The 17247-nt window shown below is 39.7% G+C and overlaps 2 protein-coding genes and 1 pseudogene across 2 annotated transcripts in view; 1 reads left to right on the top strand and 2 right to left on the bottom strand.

Annotated features, from left to right (window-relative positions):
• Nucleotides 1-133: 133 nt before the first annotated feature.
• Nucleotides 134-6404, top strand: LOC131236373 (bi-functional coumaroyl CoA and feruloyl CoA ortho-hydroxylase Diox2-like; annotated as a pseudogene).
• A 3106-nt stretch (nt 6405-9510) lies between these two features.
• The window catches only part of LOC131236377 (methylesterase 2-like), a 40271-nt gene continuing 32534 nt past the window's right edge, over nt 9511-17247 (bottom strand). Inside the window, exon 2 of the mRNA XM_058233495.1 lies at nt 9511-9762. Coding sequence (XP_058089478.1) covers nt 9625-9762 — 138 coding nt within the window. The 3' untranslated portion in view covers nt 9511-9624. The remainder of the gene's footprint in view (nt 9763-17247) is intronic.
• On the bottom strand, nt 9640-10291 carry LOC131236378 (putative inactive methylesterase 20). The gene has a single exon (XM_058233496.1). The coding sequence runs from the start codon at nt 10250-10252 to the stop codon at nt 9770-9772; it is 483 nt and encodes a 160-aa protein (XP_058089479.1). The 5' UTR covers nt 10253-10291; the 3' UTR covers nt 9640-9769.

The raw sequence follows: 17247 nt of genomic DNA, 5'->3' as shown, positions 1-17247 counted from the left end.
TACAGTAGATAAGTTGTCACAATTTAACAAATTTCTTCCGACGCACAGAGTAGAGCAAATCCACCTACAAGTACAAAGGAGAGGGAGGATACACTCATTCATTAGTTACACTATTTTGGGGTGTTAGAGAGAAATGGGCCACGAGGTGGATCATGCATTCATCCAAACCTTAGAATACAGGCCCAGTCACTCAATCAATGATGCTAGAGGAATCCCATTGATTGATCTCTCACCGTTAAATTCTCTGAATTCAGATGACCCACAAGCCCTAGCTGGCCTCGTTGCAGAGATCGGGGCCGCCTGTAGAGACTATGGCTTCTTCCAAGTGATCAACAACAGCGTGCCGTTAGAAATTCGGGAGAAAATGGAATCAACGGCTAAGACGTTCTTCGCTTTGCCTTCGGAGGAGAAGCACAAGGTGCGGCGAGACGAGGCGAATCCTTTCGGCTACTATGATACGGAGCATACCAAGAATGTGAGAGATTGGAAGGAGGTGTTCGATTTCATCGTGGAGGATCCGACCGTGATCCTACCTTCTGATCAACTGGGCTATTGCGGATCAAAGATTTTGCCAAACCAATGGCCAGCGTACCCTCCTAAGTTCAGGTAATCGCGGGCCCATGAAATTGACGGTCCATTTCTTTAGCCAGCCGATAATCTTATTATGAAATTATAGTTACTATTTATATTTAAATTTTAAAATATTTGTATGAGAAATTTACAATAGACAACTTAATTAATACGAAATTTACATTCTTTTACCTTTTCAAAGATTACTTGATTAATATGAAATTTACATTTTGTTACCTTTTTCATATAGGTTTTAGAATAGAGGTTTTAGAAAAGCTATCTATCTCATTGACCATTGTCCTAGCAGCGGGCGTGCAAACAAATAGGTAGCTGTTTGGGTAGACCCAACATGGTGCTTATGTAAATTCAGCCAGACCCAACATAATTTTGTCCTAGGGGATAAAAATCACCACCGTTCATGATTTCGGTATACCTAATGATTGGAAACATTTTACGGGTATAATCACCCTCCGACCAATTTTTCTTGGAATGGCCCACATATGAATCATAAATGGGAAGCCTAAATTTTGACATCGCGTCTACTGGTTGGAGTGGATTTCATATAATCATCATAGTAGACCTGATAAAAGTCATCCGTGGATATCTCTCTCTCTCTCTCTCTGGCAGAACACTATTTTTATTTATTTATTTTGCTATGGGCTTAAATTGGCATTATGCATCTGATGTAGAGCGGGTCGCGGACAGTTACATGGCCAAGATAGATCAGAAAGGGCCCGGTCGACGACAGAAGTGATCCAGACCATCGAACCTTAAATCGGGCATATCTTGCAATCCGGAATGAGTTATCTGACGTAAAATATATGATTTTGGGGTAGAACGAGCTACTGAAGCAAACCAACCCCGCTATGCTGGGTTGCGCACCCCGGAATTGCGAAAAACCCCTCGATCGACGGTCGTTTTCTTGTTTTAATTTCGTTTTTACTATAAATAGTAAGTTTTAGTTTGATTATAACTCTTCATCCGTCAGGCTTTAGGAGTTGCGCCCGACGTGAAAAGAGCTTAGAATAATTAGGAAAACAGTTTGGTGAAGCCAAATAGGACACTTACTATTTTTGGCCGAAAACCTTGTGCACTAGTAGACATCATGACCGTCTATAAATAGTAAGTTTACTATTTATAGTAAGTCGCGGATTCTAGGAGTTTGAGTTGTAATTTGATTCTAATTTCTTTTCCATTGCTTGGTACCCTTGTGAACTCGTTTTTATTCATCAATTAATCAATTTCAAATTTCTTAGAATTTATTTCTATTTTCTGCTTTCTTTCCTCGTGGATTCGAGAAGTCTCTGTGAGGAGTCCAGAGAAGCTCTGTGGATTCGGAGTAGTTATCCTCATCACGTTCATCCCTGCGTCAGCATCTAATAGTGAGAGTGAATTTTGCATACATATCATGGTGGGCCCAGCCAAAAATCAAGTCAGGGCATCCCCTCCAACTACACCTAGAGATATATAATTAGGAAAAAGGAAAAGTATGAGATGGCACTCTTGATTTTGACGGAGCTCATTGGGATGTTTATGTAAGATCCAGTCCTGACTCTTAGATATTTAGATTCATATTAGTTCTAAAGACAAAAAAATCAGGTTCACCTGTGATTCATGCTGGCCACAACAAAGGAAATATTTGGTAGAGGGAAGTCACCTTGATTTTTACGGATCACCGTGATAATCATATGAAATCTACTCCAACCATTAGATGCCACACCAAAATATAGGCCTCGGCCCTAAAGATCAGGCTAATCCATGATTCCTGTGGGCCATACCAAGGAATACATTTTGGAAGGCAATTATTACCTTGTACACTATTTTCAATCATGTGGTGATGCACCTGGTGGTTAAAGTCCATCAAGAATTTGATCCAAAAGGCCAAGGTGCATCAAACCTAGTTTTTAGGTTTTCGAACTCGATCCATGCTCCAAAATTTGAGACCTAGGGTTCACAACCATGGATTGCCAATGACTTGTACTTGGTCGACTACATCCAGTTTGGCACCACAAGTGACCCACTAGTATGACTCATCCCTCAATTTAGGTGACTCCTGACTCATGACTGAATGAGTCCATTCATTCTTTCTTTTCTTTTTTCTTTTTAATCAACTTTTTTTTTTTTTTTCATTCCAAAAAAAGGATGTACAAACTTCTTTAGAGAGGGCGCCATTTGGGTCCTCCCAAAATTCGAGAGGACCTATCGAAAGGTTACCACCTATATACATGGAGAGAGAGGAACAAAAAGGAAACTGCACCGAGAGAAAATTAAGAGACGGATCTGAGAGTCCCTAACCTGACTTTGTCCAAAAAGATGAGACCACGGACTTGCGACGGGAGCGCAGGAAAATGAAGGAATAGCAAAGCTGACTGATTTCGGCTCCCTTTCCGGGCCAAAAAATCGGTAGGACCGTTTCCCTCCCTAAGCGTGTGCGAGAAGGAAAAATTGCCTAACCGCTTTAAGATATTGATTCTTGTTATCTACGGTTTCCATTTCCACGGAACCTTTTTATGACCCGCCAGTAAACCAATCATTAAACTAGAGTCAAATTCTACCATGATGTTAGTCAGCCACTGCTCAATACAAATCATCATCCCATCGTGGATCACACGAAGTTTCGCCAGGTTGTTGGAACCTTCACCATAGCTAATGGAGAAGCCCCGTTGTCACTTCTGCAAATACCACCTCCACCCGAGGGGCGGGGATTCCTAATGGCTGATCCATTTGTATTCAATTTGACCCAACCAAGGATCGAGTTTCTCCATTTAACCAGGACAGCATTGGGCCTTCTCTGAGTAGTTGTTGGAAGCTTGAGAACGGGAGCGAGGATCGGCAGTGAGAGGCCGTCAACAAAGCCTGCACCTATAACATGCTTGGCCCACCATCTAATTCGGTCAATAGATCTTATGATGTTAACCGGTTTTCCATCATAAGTGGCCTCGTTTCTGGAGCCCCAAATCTCCCAGAGAATAAGTAATGGAAGAAGATATCTGATCGTAGGGGAGGCGTTACCCTGGGCAGCCGCACGTCACCAATGAAACAGTCTACTTTCTACGAATGAGTGAAATAGAGTGGGAATATCACATAACGTATCGAAGAAGGACTATAAGGACGCTGCAAGATGACCATCGAGGAATAAATGTGTAATAGATTTCGTGTCCGAGCAAGCATGACTGTTGCCATAGCAGCAACGACACATAGAAGCCAGCGCCACTCCTTTTGATTGGATTCTGACATCAACTAGAGTAGCATTCTGCAGCAACCTCCACATGAACACCGAGATTTTCGGAGGAAGGGAGTTGTGCCATATCCAACTGGTCCACCGAACAACAGGGGAAACGCCTCTAATGAACTTCCATGCAGATTTAAGGGAGAGTGTCCCTGACGGATCACAGGGCCAAAAACAGGACGCAGCCTCCTGCGAGGTAGCAAATCCTCCATGGAAGAGGTCATTAATGATCTCTTAGGGGAGAAAGGAGTACACCCCAGAAGGGGGGAGAGGTCCAGAATTGCCGAGAAGGTCTGACAATTAGCTCTTCCAGCTCCTCTGGGATAGGTCTGACTGCCAATTGTTGGAGAGTACCCCTGCCCATCCAATTGACCTTCCACAGGTTTAACTCACCTTGGCCAACATGCCATTGAACATTATCATTTAGAAATGGGATGAATTCCTTGATTTGCTTCCAAAAGGGGGAGGTTCAGCGGTGGCTGCAATGGGACTTCTGAGCCAAGATCCTTGGAGTGTCTGTTACGCATAAGGTTGACCCATGGCCCCGGGGAGACGTTGAACTTTGCAGTCCAAGTCAATTTCATGCGCTGAGCATTCAAAACCTCCTTCAAACTTCTTATACTTAGCCCTCCTTCAATTGGTTTTGCAATTTTTTCCAAGCCAGCCAATAAAATTTTCTTTTCCCATCAGCCCATCCCCCAAAAAAAATATGAAAAAGAGCTTTCACGATTAGCGATCACCTGACGTGGGATATGCATTACAGCCATGATGTGGATTGGAAAACTCCTAAGAACGTATCAGATTAACGTATCTTTGCCCGCTTGTGAAATCTGTCTGGCCGCCCATCCTGAAGTTTTCTTGCGCACCTTATCAATCAAGAAATGGAACGCCGAGGATTTAATTTTGCCTTTAGAAAGGGGGGCTCCTAAGTAATGGATGGAATCTGAGGCTTTGCCGAATCCTAAGAGTCGTTCTGTTGATCTGATTCTCCTAGAAATTAAGGTCGTAGAGCATATGAAGCAGCTCTTGTTATTGTTGATTCGTTGGCCTGTTGCTTCTTGAAATAGAATCAGGAAATTCTTGATAGCTATCAGGGACGACTGACTATCGTTGAGGAAGAGAAGCATGTCATCTATGTACAGCAAGTGAGAGATGGTGGGGTAGCCACGTTGCAGGTTGAATGGAAGACAGGCACCGCCCGACATGAGGAGGTTAAGGTTAGCAGAAAAAGCTTCCATAGCAATGATGAACAACATTGGAGAAAAGGGGTCTCCTTGTCTAAGACCTCTTGACGATTTAAAGAACCTCGTCGCTTCACCATTAATGAGAATGGAGAACCAATTGTTTTCCCAACATGCTTCCAGGAGCTGAATCCATCTGTCACAGAAACCAAACTTATGGAGGACTTATTTAAGGAACTCCCAGTTGACTCTGTCGTATGCTTTCTCAAGGTCTAATTTGAGAATGAGATTGCCGCGTCGAACCTTTCTGTCTTTAGCACGCATCGCCTCCTGAGCAAGTCCAATGTTTTCCGCTATTGATCTACCTTGAACAAAAGCACCCTGTTCTTGTGAAATAAGTTTGGGAAGCAAAGAGCTTAATCTGTTAGCAAGTAATTTTGCGAAAATTTTGTAAATGATGTTGCACAGAAATCCAAGAATTTTGCAGCTGATTGAGACTTTGGGATTAGGCATATAAGCGTCGAGGTAAACGCTCTTGGGATCGGGGCCCCGGACAACATCTCCATTGCAGCTCTATGGATGTCTCTACCAACTACGTCCCAACAATTGGACTGGAAGGCAGCCGAGAATCCAGCGGGCCCAGCAGCCCCATCTTTTGGGATGGACATCAAAGTAGAGTGAACTTCCTCAATAGAGGGAGGAAGTAAGAGCGCTTCATTATCTTGCCGGTTAAGAACCTCAAGACGACGTTGGTGGGCTCAATGTGAAGCGGAAGGCAGATGGTCAGTGGGTCAGGGTGAAACCAATCCCGAATTCTTACATAATCAACCTTGGGGACATCATTCAGGTGCTGTGAACTCTTCCTAAGTCTGTTGGTATGATAGGGTTGGATTTAAAAACAAGGGGTGCACATGGACACTTCAATTGGTTCATATAGGTGGTGGGACCCATGTACACTCTTCAAGTGTTCGGACCTTCCAATCACATAGACTTGGGAGGTGGGGCCATCAGATCAATGGTCTAGATCACTGTACCGTAAATCTATATTTTATTTGGATTGTATCATTAATCATCTTTAGGACAGTAAAAATATGCACCGGTCAATTTACAGATCTTCCATTGATTTTTATTTTTTTTTAATTACTTTTTTTTTTTTTTGAAAGGTTTGGAGCAATGACAAGTAAGAGAGCATAGAGCACAGGGCAACGGTTAATTCGGAAAGAGAGAGATTATCCATCCCTTTTTTCTTCAATCCTGCAAACTACACTATGGTGAAGCCATTGGAGGAGCTGACAAGTGAACAGAACCCTCCTAAATACAGGGAATACAATTGGGGGGAGTTCTATAAGGAAAGGTCTCATGGAAATTTCAAGAAGATGGATGTTGAAAATCTTCAGATATATCACTTCAAGATATCCAAATGACCCACCTCCTCCCACGCATCACGGTTATGCCAGATTATTGAGGAAGACATCATTAATTAATATGATGTATATGATAAGGCATGAGTATGGTGTTGTTAGCTAATCACAAGTCATTTGAATGGGTGCTATGTTTGTGTTTTACAACTCGTAACGAATTAAGAATAAACATCAAACTGGTGTTTGGATACTTTCTTTTTCTTCTTTTTTTTTTTTTTTGTAATCTTTCGTGTTTGGATATTGGATGCAATGATTGTAATCTTTCAACCTAAGTATTTCAATTCAATTGAATAGAGCATCCAAATGCAGCCTACATCTAATCTTGATCTGTGACATTGTACTCAACTACAGACTATTTATGCAGACATGAAACTATTTTATGCAGACGTGAAATTATTTTGCGGATTTTAGATAACTTGCCAAAGGATATTAATCCTTTTCGGCGGATTCTGCATTATACCGTCGAAGAGATGCCATGATTTGTGTGCCGAAGGATAACCAGTGCCGGGTGGATTTCACAATTAGAATAAGAAAGCTTGAAGAAAAACTGAGAGATGTCAATGATGGGTGTCTTGTGAACATATCCCATGTAAATGTCTCAATCGGGGAAGAGGACGCGGAGTTTAAAGAAGCTCTTGATAAAATGGAGGATTCTCAGGCCCAAGTTCAAGATCTCCTCATGGAGGTGAACCTAGGGACTGAGCAAGACCCAAAGTCTATGTTCATCAGCAATTTGTTGGGGCCCCAAGATAGAAGGCACTTGACCGATCTGTTTAAAGAATTTGCCGATTGCTTTGCATGAGATTACCATGAGATGCTAGGACTCAATTGGGGTTTGGTCGATCATAGACTACTTATAAAAGAATGATATCGGCTGCATAAGCAAACACCTAGATAGAGAGAGAGAGAGAGAGAGAGAGAGAGAGAGAGAGAGAGAGTTGGGGGCAGTGAGAGGGAGAGAGTCAGGAGAGGGGAGCAAAAGAGGGTTAGGGCTTTTTGGTAGGGTATTTATACCTGATCACTACCCGACACCCCATTTTAATTAGCGCCGGTGATTAGCCAAATACATTGTCGGATAATCCTGCTTTTGTTGTAGTGGTACAATATTACTGAGTGCTGACCTGGATCACTGGCCTGGTCCATTCAGGTAAAGGGCCAAAATGATAGTCCGAACCTAACTTGATTTTTAAATGGTTCAAAAAATTGCATTCTGACTTTATAGAAATCTTGTCCCTTTCATTGGGTGCCGGTGGGTCATCTGAACTGTTCGTAAGGTCACACAGACGTAGATGAAGGGAATATCACTTTGAAATTTTGAATCAAAACTTCTGTGGCCCCAAGAAGTTTTGGATGGTACGTAGACGTTAAATACCCACTGTTCCTTGTGGTGTGGTCCACTTAAGCTGGATATGCTTCAATTTTGGGTTCACGCCTGAAATAAGCTTGCCAAACGGATGGACAGCACGGATAAAATACATGCATAGCGGTGGGCCCAAGGAGTACTGACACCCATAGCTGCTTGGTGCAACGGTCACGCTGTCTGGGGGAGTTTATTAAGTGAGACCCCGGATCAAACAAGGTGGGTGGGGCCCCTGACAGTGAGGCCCACTATGATGTATGTGACTACATCTACACTGTCCATCTGTGTTGAAAGCTTATTATAATTAAGGTATGTTCCAAAAAATTGAAGTAGATCCAATTCTTCGGTGGACCATAATACAGGAAACAGTGGTAATCCACTATTAAAAGCTTCTCGTGGGCCACACAAGTTTTAGATCAAATTGATATTTGTGGTCTCTTCATCCAGATATTTATAACCTTATCGATAGGTTGGGTGGAAAATAAACATTCCGGTGGCTCATATGAAGTTTTTAATGGTGGGGATTCATTAATACTATTGTTTTCTGTTGTATGGTCCACATAAGATTTGGATCTGCTTCATTTTTTAGATCATCCTATAAAATGAGCTTTCAAAATGTCTGGACGATGTGGATTGAAGGTACATACATCACCATGAACCCCATCATCAGGGGTCCCACCCACCTTGGTGGATCCCGTGTCTCACCTAATCCGCCTCCACAGTCGGGGTATGTCACATACATGGAAAGGTCGTTTGGTCAAATGGGACGGCTCTGGGCGTCAGTCGACCAAATGCAAAATTACAAAAATAAATAAATAAATAAAAATAAATGGAAAGCATAAATAGATTTTAAAATCCGGGAAAAAGACAACCATAGGCTGGTCCATTGACAGGGACTCGGATTAGGTATTCACCCCTCCAATAACTAAGTAGATTTTGGACGGCGCTGGAAAAAGCTCTGTGGTCCTCACCATGATATATGCCTTTCATCCACACCATCCATCCATTAGTCCACCTAATTCTAATGTGCGCCCAAAAAGAGGCAAATCCAAATTTCAGGCGGACCACACCATAGGAAACAGTGGTGATTGACCCACCATAAAATACTTATTTGGAGCAACAAATATTTTGGGTCAAGCTGATATTTGTGTTTTTCTTTCATTCTGATCAGTCTAACTAGAGTTGGGTGGCAAATAAACATTACAGTGGATACTAAGAAGTTTTTAATGGTGGGTTTCAACCACCTCTCTTTGGTATCTTGTGGCGTGCTAAAGATTTGGATCTGCCTCATAAAACACATGAATCTGATCATCTAGTTCTCATAAACACATGAATCTGATCATCTAGTTCTCATAAACAGTGATTTTCTATTTTTCTACATTATGATTAGTCAATGTTAGCGTTGATGCATTCAATGCAGTATTTGATGATGTGGCCTAGTCACATTCCAACAAACAAAAATTTCTTGTTTCTGACGAGCAGATATTTAAACTCAAAAATACATAACGGTGATCCTAGATCAGGGTGGGTCTCAGAAAGCTTTTTTAGCAGCTACCTACCAGCATGGGTATAGGAGGGATCATTACGGAATCCAAGTCTCATTGAGTTTTAGGTTTATGCCTTATGCAGCAATCATATCATTTGGCTGTAGATGTATGTCAGACCAGCTTACCTACTCAAGATGTAACAGTTGATAGCCCCACTTTGACCGCTCCTTCTAATCGATGAAATGACGCTACATCTGGTAACACCTTAATCACTGTTACGTAATCTGCTCTTCCCATTGAGAGGCATACCTAAAGATAGGGCTGTCTACCAAAGTTCACATGCACCGTTTGCACGACACTATTTATCGTAACATATTTACCTCTGGAGGGGAGAGCTGATAGCACCTTTGCGACAAGAACCTGGGGCGAATAAGATCGTTGAAGGCTCTCCTTGACCATTATTAAGGTCCAATTTACAGTTCATGAGAAGATCCAACGATGTCTGCTCATAATGCTATCATTCAAGAACAAAAAATAAATAAATAAAATAAAAATAAAAATAAAAATAAGAAGAAGGAAAATTGTAAATGGCACACATCTTCATAAGTAACTAAATGACAAGTACATGCCTTATCCAAGACATGAGAGGGCATGTTAGAAGAATCCGGCATGAATGCTGTCAGGAAGACGGCGACCGACACCTTCTCAGGGTACCTATCCATGGCTAGAGCCAGGTTCAAACCTCCAAGGCTGTGGTCTACTAGGATCACCCTTTCTTGTGGAGGAAGTGAGGCCATGATGTCCGGCAACGGCTGAGAATAGTCGGAAAACGTGCTGACCTCGTCCTTGAGCTTCTTCAAATTGATGCCCGAAGCTGCAAGATCGACCACTGTAACTTGGTTGCCTGTGGATGTTAGTAGCGTAATCACCTTGTACCAACACCATGCTCCATGACACGCACCATGCACTAGAATGAAGTGCTTCTTGTTCTTCCCTTCCTCCATCTTCTCCTCCGTTTCTTCCTTTTGTAGGCTCGTTTTGTGGGATTCAAGTGCCCAAAGCAAGTATTATAAAAGATAGTAAAGTGATGTTTGCCCTGGGACATGCACATGAGGGGGGACACATGATGTATTTGTTGGGATTTGTGCTGCGGAATTATACAGATATGGATTTAGGATAGTATTCTAAGAGCACCAAGCAATCATAAGAAACACAAAGATTTAATGAGAAAAACTCACGGCACAAAGCGATAGAAAATTCCACTATGAAAGTAAAGATTACAAAGATAGTAGACTTACTCGGCTTGAGTAATCCTCAAACCTCACCTTTTCTCCACCCCTTGAAACCCTAAAACCCTTTTAGAAACCCTAGAATGCATTAGAATTCCCTTGGAATACATCCCAGTCCGGCATACATCCCTTTATATAGGTTTAGAAAGAAGCTAACATGGAATATGAAACAAAAACCGCAGAATCTGCATTTTTGCAAACGATTCTGCGTTCACCTTCGATGTCATCGAGCAACCTTCGATGATATCGAAGAATGACAAAAACTGTCTAGCGACCGGGGCTAAAAAACTCAAAAATACTCGATGGCATCAACCGGCTTCGATATCATTGAACAACAATTGACAGAATGAAGACATCTGTCATCAACAGTATCACATGTGCATGGACAAGACCACATGATTAACCTTTTTTTTTTTTTTACGGGCGATAAAAGGGTCTTTTCCGTCAGCTCCAATCAATCTTGATGGTTAGAGACAGGTACAATCTAGGCTAGTACGGTTGGCTTTGTGAGGCAGGAAAGGATGTGTTGAGGTCCAGCGCACCATCTTCCTCATGCCATAACAATTCCAAATTCATGGAACTTCTCTAAACTCCTCACCCAGATATATATCTTAAATACACGAGGAAAATAAGAAAATAAAATAATTTTTAAAAATTTGTAATAAATTAATTAATTGTTGTTCACACCCCAAGTATAGGGTTGTGATGTAGTAATAATCTCGGTAAGATCGAGGTCGAATCCACAGGGACTGAACCTTGTACGTAATCTGAAAGTAACTCGAACTAGAACTAGAAGAAGATGTAATCTCAATTAAGTGAATATAAGGGAATAATGGTGAAATAGTAAACTAAAATTTGTAAAATGCAAAGGTGGGAAACTAGGGATTCAGAGGATCCACTTGTAGAGATCAGGGAGATCTACGCTTGATTCATGAACTCAACTGGACTTCGAGTCCCATCTTCATCTAGTTAGAAAATATATCATTAAAACTCTGTCTGAACTTCCTTCGATCTAGTTTTCAAAGAGATGAAAGGTATGAGAATTAAAGTTGATTCCATCACAAAACCATGCCCATGAGACAAAGTAAATAACAAAATTAAACCAATCCACAACCAATCAGAAGATGTATGAATGTTGGAAAGGATTCCATCATCCAACCATGTCTAAGGGGCAATCACTACGCCAAAACTGCGAAAAAAGGACGGTCCAAAACCGTCTCAAATGACCAAAAAGGACGGTCATGGATCGTCGCAAGGGCTGTCAAATTTTGACGTGTCGTATTACTTAAAGGACGGTCGAAAACCGTCATTTTTATTGACGAAAAAAAGGACGGTCATGGACCATCCTAAAAAAGGACGGTCGTGAACCGTCCTTAAAAAAGACGGTCTCGGACAGTCTCTTATGAGCCTTTAAAGGACGGCCATCGACCGTCCTTTAAAAGGACGGTCATGGACCGTCCTTAAAAAAGACTGTTATAGACCGTCTCTGATGAGCCTTTAAAGGACGGCCATAGACCGTCCTTTTTAAGGACGGTCATGGACCGTCCTTAAAAAGGACTGTCATGGTCTGTCTCTTATAGCCCTTTAAAGGACGGCCACAGACCGTCCTTTAAAAGGACGGTCATGAACCGTCCTTAAAAAGGACTGTCATGGACCGTCCTTTATAAGAGGATCAATATACACCTGTTACATCATCATATTCTTCCTGATATACACCTGTTATATAATATATTTCATCATATTCACATTCATGTAAACCTGAACTACGTAAATCCAACATAAACTACATTCATCCAAACATAAACTACATCCATCTAAACCCAAACTACATAAATTACATTCATCCAAACACAAGCACTCTTATCCACATTACATTCATCCACACATAAATACATATAAGTTTAACATCATAACTAAAAAAAGAAAAAAAATAAGCAACAATTTTCTTTTTGTGTCTTTCACCTGAAAAAAAAATATTAAACCAACAAAACATTATAATTCAGAATCATGAAAAATTGCATAAACTTCTTCCAAAAAAGTGAGCACTTTTTAAAAATAAAATTGATCATTAAAATAAGTTCAGGTTTAGGTTTTAGGTGTTAGGTTTTAGGTTTAGGTTCAGGATTAGGTTTTAGGTTATAAGTTTAGGTTTAGGTTTAGGTTTAGGTTAAGGTTTAGGTTATAGGTTTAGGTTAAGGTAGGTTTTAGTTATAGGTTATAGTATATAGGTTATAGCTTTAGGGAATTAAGAATAGGTTAAGGTTAAGGTTTAGGTTTAAGAAATCGGGTCCGAGTTCGGGATCGGGTTTAGGTTTGGGTTATCAAGTTTAAGTTTAAGTTTAGGTTAAGGAGTTGAGATTAGGATTAGGTGTAGGTTTAGGTTCAAGGATTTGAAAATACATTTCGATTTTAGGTTTAGGTTTACGTTTTAGGCTTACGTTTAGGTTATAAGTGCAGGTAATAGGTTTAGGTTTATGTTAGGTTATAGGTTAACGTTTAGGTTTAGGAAATCGAGTTCGGGTTCGGGATCAGGTTTAGGTTTGGATTAGAGAGTTGAGATTAGGATTAGGTGTAGGTTTAGGTTTAGGGATTTGAGAATACATTTAGGTTTAGGTTAATGTTTAGGTTTAGGTTTAGGTTTAGGTTTAGCTTATAAGCAATAGGTTTTAGGTTTAGGTTTAAGTTATAGGTTACAGGTTTAGGTATAGCTTTAGGCTTAGGTTTAGGTTACAATATAAAAGTTTAGGGAATTGAGAATAGGTTAAGGTTTAGGTTTAGGAAATCGGGTTCGGGTTCGAGATCGGGTTTAGGTTTGGGTTTTCAAGTTTAGGTTTAGGTTTAGGTTAGGGAGTTAAGATTAGGATTAGGTGTAGGTTTAGGTTTAGAGATTCGAGAATACATTTAGGTGCTAGGTTTAGGTTTAGAAAATTGAGAATAGGTTAAGGTTTAGGTTTAGGAAATCGGGTTCGGGTTCGGGATCGGGTTTAGGTTTTGGTTTTCAAGTTTAGGTTTAAGTTTAGGTTAGGGAGTTGAGATTAGGATTAGGTGTAGGTTTATGTTTAGGGATTTGAGAATACATTAAGGTTTAGGTTTAGAAAATCGGGTTCGGGTTCGGGATCGGGTTTAGGTTTGAGTTTTCAATTTTAGGTTTAGGTTTAGGTTAGGGAGTTAAGATTAGGATTAAGTGTAGGTTAAGGTTTAGGGATTTGAGAATACATTTAGGTTATAGGTTTATGTTTAGGTTATAGGTTTAGGTTTCGGTTTAGGTTATAAGCAATGGGTTTAGGGAATTGAGAATAGGTTAAGGTTTAGGTTGAGGAAATCGGGTTCGGGTTCGGGATCGGGTTTAGGTTTGAGTTTTCAAGTTTAGGTTTAGGTTTAGGTTAGAGAGTTGAGATTAGGATTAGGTGTAGGTTTAGGTTTAGGGATTTGAGAATACATTTAGGTTTTAGGTTTATATTTAGGTTATAGGTTACAGGTTTAGGTTAAGGCTATAGATTATAGGCTTAGGTTAATGTTTAGGTTAAGGTTTAGATTTAGGTTTAAGGATTTGAGAATACATTTAGGTTTTGGGTTTAGGTTTAGGTTATAGGTTACAGGTTTAGGTTTAGGTTTAGGTTTATGCTATAGGTTATAGGTTTAGGTTACGGTTTAGGTTTAAGTTTAGGTTATAAGCTATAGGTTTAGGGAATTGAGAATAGGTTAAGATTTAGGTTTAAGAAATCAGGTTCGGGTTCGGGTTTAGGTTTGAGTTTTCAAGTTTAGGTTTAGGTTTAGGTTAGGGAGTTGAGATTATGATTAGGTGTAGGTTTAGGTTTAGGGATTTGAGAATACATTTAGGTTTTAGGTTTATGTTTAGGTTATAGGTTATAGGTTTAGGTTAAAGTATAAGTTTAGGTTTCGGTTTATGTTATAAGCAATTGGTTTAAGGAATTGAGAATAGGTTAAGGTTTAGGTATAGGAAATCGGGTTCGGGTTCAGAATTGGGTTTAGGTTTTGGTTTTCAAGTTTAGGTTTAGGTTTAGGTTAGGGAGTTGAGATTAGGATTAGGTGTAAGTTTAGGTTTAGAGATTTGAGAATACATTTAGGTTTTAGGTTTATGTTTAAGTTATATGTTATGGGTTTAGGTTAAGGCTATAGGTTATAGGTTTAGGTTAAGGTTTAGGTTTAGGTTTAAGGATTTAAGAATACATTTAGGTTTTAGGTTTAGGTTTAGGTTACAGGTTACAGGTTTAGGTTTAGGTTTATGCTATAGGTTATAGGTTTAGGTTAAGGTTTAGGTTAAGGTTTAGGTTTAAGTTTAGGTTATAAGCTATAGGTTTAGGCAATTGAGAATAGGTTAAGGTTTAGGTTTAGAAAATCGAGTTCGGGTTCGGGATCGGGTTTAGGTTTGAGTTTTCTAGTTTAGGTTTAGGTTTAGGTTAGGGAGTCGAGATTAGGATTAGGTGTATGTTTAGGTTTAGGGATTTGAGAATACATTTAGGTTTTCGGTTATGTTTAGGTTATAAGTTATAGGTTTAGGTTAAGGTATAAGTTTAGCTTTCGGTTTAGGTTATAAACAATTGGTTTAGGGAATTGAGAATAGGTTAAGGTTTAGGTTTAGGAAATCGGGTTCAGGTTTGGGATCGGGTTTAGGTTTTTGTTTTCAAGTTTAGGTTTAGGTTTAGGTAAGGGAGTTGAAATTAGAATTAGGTGTAGGTTTAGGTTTAGGGATTTGAGAATACATTTAGGTTTTAGGTTTAGGTTAAGGCTATAGGTTACGGGTTTAGGTTAAGGCTATAGGTTATAGGTTTAGGTTAAGGTTTAGGTTAAGGTTTAGATTTAGGTTTAAGGATTTGAGAATACATTTAGGTTTTAGGTTTATGTTTAGGTTATAGGTTATAGGTTTAGGTTTAGGTTTAGGTTATGGTATAGGTTTTGGTTTCGGTTTAGGTTATAAGCAATAGGTTTAGGGAAATTGAGAATAGGTTAAGGTTTAGGTTTAGGAAATCGGGTTTGGGTTCAGGATCGGGTTTAGGTTTGGGTTATCAAGCTTAGGTTTAGGTTTAGGTTAGGGAGTTTAGATTAGGATTAGGTGTAGGTTTAAGTTTAGGGATTTGAGAATACATTTAGGGTTTAGGTTTAGGAAATCGGGTTGGGGTTCAGGATCGGGTTTAGGTTTGGGTTATCAAGTTTAGGTTTAGGTTTAGGTTAGGGAGTTTAGATTAGGATTAGGTGTAGGTTTAGGTTTAGGGATTTGAGAATACATTTAGGTTTTAGGTTTAGGTTAAGACTATAGGTTACAGGTTTAGGTTAAGGCTATAGGTTATAGGTTTAGGTTAAGGTTTAGATTTAGGTTTAAGGATTTGAAAATACATTTATGTTTTAGGTTTATGTTTAGGTTATAGGTTATAGGTTTAGGTTTAGGTTTAGGTTAAGGTATAGGTTTTGGTTTCGGTTTAGGTTATAAGCTATAGGTTTAGGGAAATTGAGAATAGGTTAAGGTTTAGGTTTAGGAAATCGGGTTTGGGTTCAGGATCGGGTTTAGGTTTGGGTTATCAAGTTTAGGTTTAGGTTTAGGTTAGGGAGTTTAGATTAGGATTAGGTGTAGGTTTAGGTTTAGGGATTTGAGAATACATTAGGTTATAGGTTTAGGTTTAGGTTTAGGTTTGGTTTTAGTTTTGATTTAGGTTATAGGTTATAGGTTTAGGCTAAGGTTTAGGGCAATGTGGTTTTGATTTAGGTTATAGGTTATAGGTTTAGGTTTTAGGTTTAGGTTTAGGTTTTGATTTATGTTATAGGTTATAGGTTTAGGTTATAGGTTTTGGGATTTAAGAATGGGTTCGGGTTTAGGTTATAGGTTTTGGTTATAGGTTATAGGTTTAGGTTAAGGTTTATGTTTAGGTTATAGGTTTTGGGATTTGAGAATGGGTTCGGGTTTAGGTTATAGGTTTTGGTTTTGGTTTAAGTTATAGGTTTTGGGATTTGAGAATGAGTTCGGGTTTAGGTTATAAGTTTTGGTTTTGGTTTAGGTTTAGGTTTAGGTTATAGGTTTTTGGATTTGAGAATGGGTTATGGTTTAGGTTTAGGAAATCGGGTTCAGGTTCGGGATTGGGTTTAAGTTTGAGTTTTCAAGTTTATGTTTAGATTTAGGTTAGGGAGTTGAGATAAAGATTAGGTGTAGGTTTATCTTTAGGGAATTGAGTTTAGCTTATAAGTTTAGGGAAAGCTTAGGTTTAGGTTATAGGTTTTGGGATTTGGGAATAGTTTTAGGTTATAAGTATAGGTTTTGGTTAGGTTATAGGTTAAGGTTTAGGGATTTGAGTTTAGGCTATAGGTTTAGGTTTAGGTTTAGGTTTAGGTTTAGGTTAAGGTTGAGGTTTAGGTTATAGGTTAAGGTTTTAGGTCATAGGTTTTGGTTTAGGTTAAGGGTATGGTCCCTGCAAATACAGATATAAACACGGCCATCCGACACAAATTGCCAGGCCCTTCCAATGCTGTCCATAAAAAATGGACATCTTCATCATGGTCATAATAGCGGTTCTCTCTTTCCAGGGAACCCCGCTCTTCCGGATAGCTCCGACGCACATCCGGGTCTGCTCCATCAATTTCGAGTTAATATATAAACATGGCCTATCCAAATGGTCAGGCCACTCCAATGTTGTCCATAGGAAATGGACAACTTCATCATGGTCATAACAGCGGTTCCCACCTTCCAGGGACCCCCGCTC

The sequence above is a fragment of the Magnolia sinica genome, unplaced genomic scaffold, assembly GCF_029962835.1.
Source record: "Magnolia sinica isolate HGM2019 unplaced genomic scaffold, MsV1 ctg50, whole genome shotgun sequence".
NCBI lineage: Eukaryota > Viridiplantae > Streptophyta > Magnoliopsida > Magnoliales > Magnoliaceae > Magnolia > Magnolia sinica.
Note: the sequence above shows the minus strand (reverse complement) of the source record. Positions and strands in the feature narration are given on the sequence as shown.

What these genes read in the sequence shown, in the direction of transcription:
- LOC131236378 (XM_058233496.1), bottom strand. Translation starts at nt 10,252, where the DNA reads ATGGAGGAAGGGAAGAACAAGAAGCACTTCATTCTAGTGCATGGTGCG.